Source organism: Toxoplasma gondii, chromosome XII (genome assembly GCF_000006565.2).
Source record: "Toxoplasma gondii ME49 chromosome XII, whole genome shotgun sequence".
In the NCBI taxonomy this organism is placed as follows: domain Eukaryota; phylum Apicomplexa; class Conoidasida; order Eucoccidiorida; family Sarcocystidae; genus Toxoplasma; species Toxoplasma gondii.
The window spans coordinates 3858733-3868894 of NC_031480.1; the positions used below are offsets into that span (position 1 = coordinate 3858733).

General features: G+C 49.8%; 1 protein-coding gene across 1 annotated transcript; it reads left to right on the forward strand.

Annotated features, from left to right (window-relative positions):
* Positions 1-3041: 3041 nt before the first annotated feature.
* On the forward strand, positions 3042-9429 carry TGME49_248450 (zinc finger, C3HC4 type (RING finger) domain-containing protein; the record flags this gene model as incomplete). The annotated part of the gene is made up of 8 exons (XM_018780863.1): positions 3042-4724; positions 5420-5511; positions 5931-6086; positions 6548-6704; positions 7363-7409; positions 8002-8136; positions 8607-8698; positions 9407-9429. The coding sequence occupies 8 exons, from the start codon at positions 3042-3044 to the stop codon at positions 9427-9429; spliced, it is 2385 nt and encodes a 794-aa protein (XP_018635001.1).
* Positions 9430-10162: the final 733 nt, after the last annotated feature.

The following is a 10162-nucleotide window of genomic DNA, read 5'->3' on the forward strand; positions in this document are numbered from 1 at the left end:
TCTAAAAGCCAACAACGAATATGGAAGTACAATCACAGTGTAATGTTCACGCCGTAACTGCAGGGGCGTCAACACCTATCCGGGAACTCTAGCAGTAACACCGTGGGGATGCATTCATTGTTGCGTCGTGGGATCAGGACGCTTGCCTCGAACCTAACGATGAGGCAGAAGCCTAAATCCTTCTTCAAATATTGGATGCAGCTCAGCCAAATAAAACCTTCCTTCAGAGACCAATGAGTATCGGCACATCGGACCGTGAATTAGTTTTTCTCGTGTCTAGTTATGGCTGTACACCTATGATCTTAATCGATGTTCAAATGCTGAAGGGCCCAGGCGCTTACCGGTACGAAAAATAGTTCTGATCCTGAAATCGTAAGCTCCACATGTAACTGCATATCGATGGGGCTTGCTCCTGGAGCATCTCTCACTACCCAGTTCCCGCTCATGACGTTTTTTTACCCCCGCTGGATTGGTAGTGTAGCGATAGCGCGACAGTGCACGACTAAGACACTGACACTGCGTTGTTACGCGTTAGGAGTTTGTCTCCCCAAAGTGACTCTTACAAAAAACAACCTGTTTTCATGTATTTCTTGACTGCAGTGGGATCAGGCAAGGCAGCACACCATCAAATTATTTGCTGATGCCATAGTGCCCACTGGGTATACTTCTGTAGAATTTCATGCGTGCGGACACTACAGTGTATAGCACACAAAGTGATATTGCATGCCACTTCAGCATTGGCTTTTTCCTGTTTTTCTGGTCCATCTCAACTCAATGGCACAGACGCTATCGACAGGGCCAGAGCATGGTTTGCGACGAACCGTGAGCAGGCTTCAGAACGCCGCAGTTAACGAGAAAATAACTTAATTATACAACTCTGTGGTCAGAATCTTCATAGTGGTCGCTGACGAGGAGTGACTTGGGCTCCCATTTATCGATGCAAACAGGAGTTACCCGGCACGGTGGTCTGTTGGGTACCACATTGTTCGAGGACAAAATGGCTGGAGCTATTCAATAACCTTCTTCCAGTTTATCCCATTGATCAGACACGAGTTGAACCAGCGTGTCTCTTGTCACTTATATCTTAAATGGCCCCAGGAATCAATTTAGCCCACCATTAGTAGGAGGATAAATTCTGCAAACAAGTCAGTATACTTGACGACCCTTCAGTTGCGTCCGTCAATTTCTAACACCGACAAACACCAAACGCAACGCACACCATCCCCAGTAGATTTTTGTGTGCCTAGACAGCAACAACTACTCGCGCTCGGTCATTTTGCTTCAGCGTTCATTACAGGTGATCCGTAACTGGAAATTCTATGACGCATTCGATCTAAAGGTTCGGATTCACGAGAATCTGGTGGAACCAACACACACGGGAGCATTCTCCTTTTCTCAGCTTTTCCGCCCCGTGCTTATCCTAGTGATCAACAAGAGAGACTGCGAATGGATACATTTAAAGCATGGCCGTTTCAGTGATTTGACAGAAAAACTACTCCCGGTTGCGTGGTGCTTGACCCGTGTCCCAACTAGCGATTCGCGCAAAGATACAACTGCAGCCGTGCGCTCGCCAGACCCCCCTTTCGTCGATCGCAAGAAAGGTCCGACGAAGCACGAAACACTGAAGGACAAGCTTCTGTATTGGCTGCCGTTGAGTGGCTGTTCCATGCCCCTGGCGAATCCCTATAAAATAGCATTACGATCTTCTCACACAGAATGGAGCTGTCTCGCCCGAGTGGTACGCTGCCTGTCGATGGCAGTGTGGATCTACGACATACCACCCTACTCAATTTAAAAAGCTATGCATGCTTAAACAGGCTTAGGTAGGTGTCAGCTGACTCATCCGAGTTGCCAGTTTTCTGGAAGGAGTTTTCTTCGGAAAATCAAAAATGTGCATGAATTCCTTTCGATAAATTCGGGTTGGAAAATACTTGCTCAGCAAGTCGGAAGTGGGTGGCTTGTGCTGGTTTTCGCCGGTGACAGCGAAGGTGTCACTGTGTCTGCTAGGTTTTCCCTCCCCGTGTTCTCTTCTTGAAGGTGCCCTTTTCACCAAACCTGAAAAACGAAAATTTTCTAACGTAAAGTTTTAAATCCCATGTCGTCAGAATGCAGCTTACTGTCGTCCTACCTGCGAATTACGTTTGGAGCAATGCGTGGATCGACGTTTTTTTGTTGTGTGATTGTTTCTGCCGGTGTTGTTTTCCAACAGGTGAAAGCATAACGTTAGTTGCATTCTGACCGCTTGAAAGTCTCATAATCTTCTCAGACGCTCGCGTTTGCTGGTAGTGCGATTTTCGTTCAGGCTCCGGCCTTTGCTGTTCATATCCCGTGGAGAACGGAGCACCCCCGAGAGTCTGGAGTTGGACCTGTCTAGGCCAGTTACGGTCACTAACGAAACCCGAAGGAGCTCCTCCGTCTCGATCTCAATTCGTAGTGCTACTAAGGAATGACCTGTCTCCATGAATAGGATTTATTTCTCTCGAAAACTCATTCTTTTTCCGGCGAATGCTTAATACAGCGTTGCCGCTGAAACACTCTCTTTCCTATCGTCCTTCGCCCTAGTCCATCATTTCTCCGCATCAGCTTTTCTGTGTTCCCTCTGATCCTCAATTAATTTTTCAAGAAGTCTACCCTTTCTGTTTCTTGTCATCAATGGTATTGCTGTTCTAGATGATATTTCCCCCCTGGTCAGGATCCTTTCACTACGACGCGACTGAGGATCGTTTTCTGTTTTTTTTTCGGAAATCAACTCACTTTATCAACGTACGTCCTCCATGCAAATAGGCGGGGCCACTTAAACTGCGAACCCTACTGCTACAAGGCTTCGCTGGTCGCTCTGCTGTGGAGGCATTCTCATGGAAGCCCTTGCTCAGTTTCTTGCATGTTTTCTTTGATGTGCCTCCGCTCCGAATGCTGTCTGCGCCTCCATGGTCTCTCAGACTTCGTGATGAAGCCTCGAAGACACTTGCTTTCCGGTGGAGATACGAATCTGCTGTCCGTAGGTGCCTGTAGATATAGTGGATGGGCAAGAAGTCAGGGCAATGCACCTGCCGTTCTCGAACGGCGGCGGAGGGGATGGGCAGAGACCCTCCCCTTCTGGTCAGGGCGGAGGAAATTCGGGACGAACCTCGACGGCCGGGGAAGGGGGAGGAGCGCGCAACTGGCTTCGCAGAGGAGCTGAAGCCCTCCCTGGTCCTCCAGGGCAGGAAGAGCGTTCGTCTGCTGCTTGCATCGCGTTTTCCCTCAGCATTCTTTTGATTCTTTTCTTGTTCAACTTGGACACAATTGTGGATAGCTCCGGTACGCCGTCTCCTCGCACCAGCGTTAGTCAACAACGTGGGGGAGACGGGAGTTCCAGCTCGAACTCGAATTCCATATCTGCGTATTACGCGGCGAACAAAAGAGAGCAGTCGCCACTCCGAGTAGGCATGGATCGCACGAAGCGGTATAGCTTGCAGTTCAACTCCGAATTCTTCTTCTTCGTTTTCGACCCTGTTGATCTGAATGGAACGACGCCTGTGCAACTCACCAGTGAAGACTTGAGGCAGCGAAACTCGCACATGTCGGGCAACGATTTCTCAACTGCTTTTCCATACTCTACTCGGTCACTTTCTCTCCTGACTTCTGGTCCAGCGACAGTGCATCTTTATACTACACGTACAATCTTCCAGTCCGTCCGTATGGCCTTGCTTCGGATACATTTGAACGTTGGTGCAGCGTTTTCGTCTGCGCCTTTCACCTTTCCCTACGGTTTCTTCGACGCCGTCTCGAGTCTCTTCGTGGACCGCGATTTGTACCTGACAGGAGTCGACCTTCGAGACGTTCCGAAGGCTAACTTCCAAGGCTCGTCACTGGCCTCGAAGCTGCCAGTAGCCAGAGGCCTGTCGCTTTCTTCTGGCTCTCCAGATGCGACCTGGTGTACGTACACCGCATCGCTAAAGCTGAACTTCGAACCCGGTCTTGGCAAGTCCGCACGAGAGGCGGATGAGAGTTCCGTATCGGAGCTCTCTCAGCGGGCGGCGCAAAATAGCGACGCAGCTGCGAGTGTTGCTGCAGCAGCATCGGGCCCTCCTCGGCGGCTTTATGCTCCAGGAGCTTCTGTGGTGGAAAGTCCGGTTTTCGGAACACCTCCGTCGCGTCATCGCGAGGGGTCGTCTGCGTCACAGCAGGAAGGCGCGACCCACTCAGGTACACTGCCACCGGGAGTGGCGGTTGCCTCAGATTTCTCTTCTGACGGGCGACGCGTGCCTAGCAACTCCTCCTCAGACTCTTGGGTGACGGATAAGCCGACTTTCGAAGAAGGCTCATCGGAAGTGGAAAGCCTTAATGGCGAAGATGACGCAGGTGACGAACGTCCTCGAGTCGGAAACGAACTACAAGGAGATCTTGTTGGCGAACTTGTCTCATCTGACTGTGGGTTCTACATCTATTTCCGAGCATGGGAAATCGACTACATTGCTCTGGCGAGCCACATCACGTCAGTGACACTCGTTTTCAACGTCAAAACTCTGCTAGAAATGCGGCTTTTCTGGAAACAGATGCAACATACAGAGGGTATTGGGGGTCTGGGAAGTACCTCTTCTCAGGCGCTCCTTCAGCGGGTTTCGGTCATGGGACTAGCGTGGCAGGCTGCCCTCGACATTTTCGAGGTTGTGGCCATGTTCCGCGTAGCTATGAACCTTCAGATAATGATGGCGTACTTTTCTATCCTCATCATGTTCAAGGTGAGCCTCCCAGGAAGCAAGAGCAGAGCGGTGATGGCCTCAGTTCCGAGAGGGCAGGTGGGAAACGAAACACATACAGTTACTCCTGTTTGCAGCACAGTTGCAAGGACAGTTGCACGAGAGCTTCTGACGCGTGTCTTGTACGTTATGATTTAAAAATTATGTATTCCTTGTAAGTTCTGCATCATACAAATCAATTCCTCGGCATGCATGTATCGGGGGCTGCTTCTCTGCTGCAAGGCGCAGTATGAATACTCTTGCTCTTGCGTGTCCCTTACCTCTGCAAAGCGAATCGCGACAGCTAGCTAGCCTTCATGGAACATGCACGTATATGTAGGCACATGAAAAGTTACGGATTGCTTCGCGGGTAAACTCTTCTTCAACGCATGACACCTTCCTTGTTTCTCCACAGGCGGTGAGGTTCTGGCCACTCGTGAGTGAAACCCTTTTCTGGGGACACATACGACATAAACAGTGATGTGCTGACATAGGCTATTTTAAGGCTGCATGGTTCACCCAATGACCCTGTGGGCAGTCCCTGTCCCTTTCTTTATTGGCGCGGAAAGTGTCAACACTCCCCTTTCTGCATTTATCTGTAGTGCACCTTTGGATTTCGCCTTATGTGGATCGTTCTCGGAAATGACGAATTCTGCCGTTCCAAGTGCCCTTGCAGATGGGTCTCCTGTTGCGTGCAGGCAATCCTCTTTGGAGCTTTGGAGGTGCGGTACCTTCTCATGGTGTGGAACGCCAGTCATCAGAGCAACCCGCAAGACTTAGACTCTACAGGGTAAGGCAAGAGGAGAAGAACACGACCAGGTGACTCAGCGCAGCACATCATGAAGGGAGAACGGAACGTATTTACAGCATCTCTGCAATCTACCGGTGTCGTCCTGACTGGTGGAGGCGCAAAGCGTAATAAATGCTTCGCCACGGACACCTTTCACAAGATCCCTAAGTCGTGTATGTTGCGATGCTGCGAATAACGCACACGTGCGTTGAGTGCATGCCCAATGAGGTGCCCGGGCTCCAGCTTCGTGAAGGCGAGTGTGGCGTCATTTGAGATGGAGCAAGATGCTGCACAGGGATGTTCGTGGTCTTCGAAGCGACCCTTTACGGAGGAAGCTTGTCCCAAGGTTCCTCGTGCTGTCTAAGTAGCGACAAGGTATCCCATTTTCTTTTCTGTCGATTTCTTTGCTGTGCGTGAAGGCGCGCACTGGCACACTTTTATCGAAATTTCTACGGCTCCCTGGCCTTCCTCGTTCTCTTTCTCTACTACGTCTTCCCAGTCTTTCCGCCGGTCTGTGTCGTCCTGTACTTCGTGTGGCTGCCTCAAATTGCCTGGGACGTCTGGCGGGGCCAGAGGTGAGATTCCGGATGAAACCATTTCGTGATAATTACAATACATGGTCTAGCTATGATCTTTATGTTCTTAATGCCGGCTTTGTACGGAGGATATGGTATTGATATCCATGGGACAGTTCGAAATTTTGAGATGAAGGAGGACTAAGAGGAAGATGTGCCAGCAAGGGGGGAAATGTGGGCTGAAGCACAGGGATGCCATACGGCATACGACGACGAGGGGAAACGTTGATAAGTCGGTTGTCTCACAAAGCATGGGGGAAGTAGCGACCTATGAAAGGTATGTTAATGGCTTACTTAATCTTTCAACCATGGCGAGACCAATTGCTTTCAATGCCGTTCAGACAGGTCCATCACGCCATGTTGTGTCCAGTTTCTGATGGCTCACTTCATATGGAAACTTCATGTTTTCTATCAACTTTAGAGACATCCCTGAGCTTACCAGACGAGCTTGTCTCTTTCAGGAATTCCATGGACTTGCAGTTTGTCGTCGGAATATCAATTTGCCGACTTGTTTTGCCCACGTACCTCTTCGGGTGCCCGGTCAGCCTCTTCCAAGAGTCTTTTGTCGGGGTCACTCTCCCCAACTACCCCGTCCTCGTCTGCATCATCGTCATTATGGTGAGGAAGGAGGCGAGTTCTATCGTGGAATTTCCACCTGTGTCTGGGTTTCATTCTCAGATTGTTCTTTGACAGTAGCCCCGTTCGACTGTATAGACAATTCTACTGGCCCGAGCTGTGGCTATTTCATTCCACACCGGCTGGAGCGAAAGGGTGGTTTCTTAGTTGACGCATGATGTATGCGCATCGTCTTCGCTTACTTTCTTCGTGAATGATTATCTTCTACGCCATTTCTAGAGAGCTAGTCACCCGACTCCACACTTCGTGTACTTAATCCAACTCGCATTGCTGCGGTGATCCCAGAAAGCAAGGTGCTGGAAAGAGGGTTACCGCTCAAGAACAAAGGCCGCCTCCACCTTTCTGTTGGGGCGCTTGCCGAAAGAAATGTCACCGTGAGTCCGTTTCTTGTGGAGACGGAACGAGGCAGCAGACTCAATGTAACCTGTGTCCGTCCTTGCGAAGGTAGCCGTTTGTCCTTCGCAAACCGGTTCGTGTCGTTTCTGTAGATGAACGAAACTTCTAGCTTTTTGTCTTCCCACGCCACTGTTTCTGTCTTACATTATCGTGGCAGTCGCTAGCGCGCGTCGCGAAATAGCAAGTTTCTTCGCTTGTGTATCTCTAGACCTAAGTTGTCCTTTCATGTTTTTATTTGCTGTAGACCCTCCAGGTGCTCCTGATGCTAGCGCAGCGGCGGTTTGGCTCGCGGTACGTTTACTGCCTAGACAGGCACAGTTTCGGGGAGAAGTAGAATTCGAGTCTCTTCGTCGAAACCGCTATTCACGCGACAAAACGACTTCACGATTTTAGATCGATTGCTATAGAATACGAAACCTATTATTACTATTTGACTGCGTTAAATAATGCAGGGCTGAAGTCTGGTCTAGTTGCAGTGTGTTCATTTCCGTGAAACTTCAGGGCAGACAGGAAAAAGGGCACGAGAACAGACGGAGACGAAGACCAAGTTTCCCACACGTGGCCGGGGACTACGAAGTTAAAAACGGCCTCCTCGTATTTCAACTGTGCTGTCCACGTCTAATGGCTGGTCTCCAGCCTCAGACAGATTACAAAGCAACCGCTATTTTCGTTGAGTGTGTTTCCTCTTGATCTTTCCCTGTTGTGATAGGATAGTCTTGAGTCATAGAACACTCTGCTATACCGAAGATACGTACACAAATGTGCTTAGAAGCGAGAAACCGAGTGAGATTTTGGGTCAGATTGAATTTGGTTGGTGGGAACATCCTACAACAGAGATGTGTGCGTGAACCGATTTTGTTGGGCTGTCCGAATTTACATGCAGGTTCTTTGTGCCCTTGGACCATTTGCCACATGTGTACAACTACCACCGACCGTTACCAGCGTCCTTGTCGAACGATGCGGAAGAAGGCTTGCCTGAGTGTGCGATCTGCATGAACCCAATTGCCCGCAAGAGCAGGTGAGAACCTTCCACAAAATGGAATTAGATTGTGAGTTGGGGTCTTGCGGGCCTCAAACAGGCGCAAACAATGCCCCTGTTCCCAGAAGTGGCGTGGAAAGGTAGCCAGACAGCAATGGCAGAATTATCGGGCAGCTGTATAGACACTGGATTCCCTCAGAGACTCACGCGCAAGGGGAACGGACAGAAACTGCGTCAGTCGAACCGATGCGTGTTGATGAGTTGAGGAGAGCAGACAGGAGGCGGCTTCCGGGGACGAGGTAATGGGGTATGTATTGTAACGGAGACGGGGCCAGCCAAAGGAGGCTCCCGATTCCAGATCTTTCTGCCAGCAAGGAAGTAAAACTCGGGGAAGTTTCACGAATTTGTCTGATGTGTGGGAGCGGGCGTTGTTAGGTTATAGGGTGCTGCCGGCGCAGTGTTTTTCAGTTTTTTCTTTCGTTTTTGTCGACGTTTCTCCATGTTCTTAGGCACCGGAGCATCACGCCGTGCGATCACCTCTTCCACGACAAGTGCCTGCAGCAGTGGATGGAGGTGAAGATGGAATGCCCGAACTGTCGAGGTGAGCAGGATCTTGCAACGGTTCGCGCCCGACTTTTCTTGCTTGATGATTTGTCTTAACAGACCGTCTCTTCTGGACTTCAGTAAGGCGAATTGAAGTGCCTTCGGTGTGACTTGCGCAATTGTGTTGTCGGTGCGTTGGCAGCGCGCAGAAACTCGCAGTTTTTCTCAAACGCTGTCCGCTTTGCTGTGTCGGTGCATCTTCTCGCCGTAGTTTCTTACGGATTTCTCCTGAAGTGTCTGCTCGTGCTGTCGACAGGAGCCCGAGTGGGGCATACGTGTCAATGACAATTATTCCCTTAGTAGTGGCGAAAGAGAGTTTCTAGGAGTACTGAAAATAGAGTCAGCACACATAAGCTGTGGCCTTTCCTCACCACCTTTCAAGGAATGGTGCGAACTTTCACCACACGAGGCGAGGATAGAGTCGGCCTTCGGCGAGACTTCCTCTCCATGCATGTAGTTCGTCTGTTCCTCTCTGCATTGTGATTTTTCTCGTTTACCTTCTTGCTTGGATGGTCAGATGGCAGCAGCGATGCCATTTGCATTACACAGAGGACCAGGCTGTTTGTTCGTTTCGAAAGAATTCACGTTCTAAGTGCTTTTTTCGCAAGGCCTTTGATGCGAGACAGAATTCCGTCGTGTGTAAGTTGTTTTCCGGCGCAACCTGCAGACGGCGTTTTCTTTTCTGAGTGCTCTGTGTACACTTCAGGTGCCCTGCCTCCATTCCCTTGAGCGGACAAACAACCGGCCTCTCCGATATTCGGAAAGGTAGAAGATTATTTTCTTCCTGCAGTCTGATGGCCCTCATTAGCCAATCTGTCGCACAATAAGCACCACAGAGTGGCTTCACGCATTTTCTTCGAAGAATCAGGGGTGAATGTCTGCACCGATGATGCTTCGCTTGCTTAACGTCTTTTGTAACTCTTCGACGGAGGTCACGCTCCTCACAACTGTGCTGAAATTAGTCTTTGCGTGAGGTGGACTTTGTACGCATGCAGAGCTCAGAAAAAATGTGTACTACTGTGACGGCGACAGCTGTCGGTCACTGTTTCAACCGCTGCTTGACGTAAGACAGAATGCCATGAGTTGAAGAACTAGCAAACGCATTGCTTCGCTCACACTATACGATGCGTGGAGGAAATTAGTGTGCTCAGAAACATGCGACTTTCCTGGTGCCGTCCTGGTAAGTGGGGCTTTCATTATGCCTTGCAGTCAGTCCCTCCTGAAGAAGCATAGTTTGTTGCAGATCGGAACTCGTAAGTCGTCCACTTTTTTATTGATTGGGGCCAAGCAAAGAACCTTTTTGCGAAGATTCCATCTACGTAGCAATTTGTTTGTTTCTCTTGAGTGTCTGATTTCGTGTTGTCGCTGGTTCACAATGTGTGGGCGCATGGGAGGCTGCTGCCGAAAGAAAACGGCTTTTGGTGCATCTTTTTAATCCTTGCGAAAAGGGGATACGTTAACT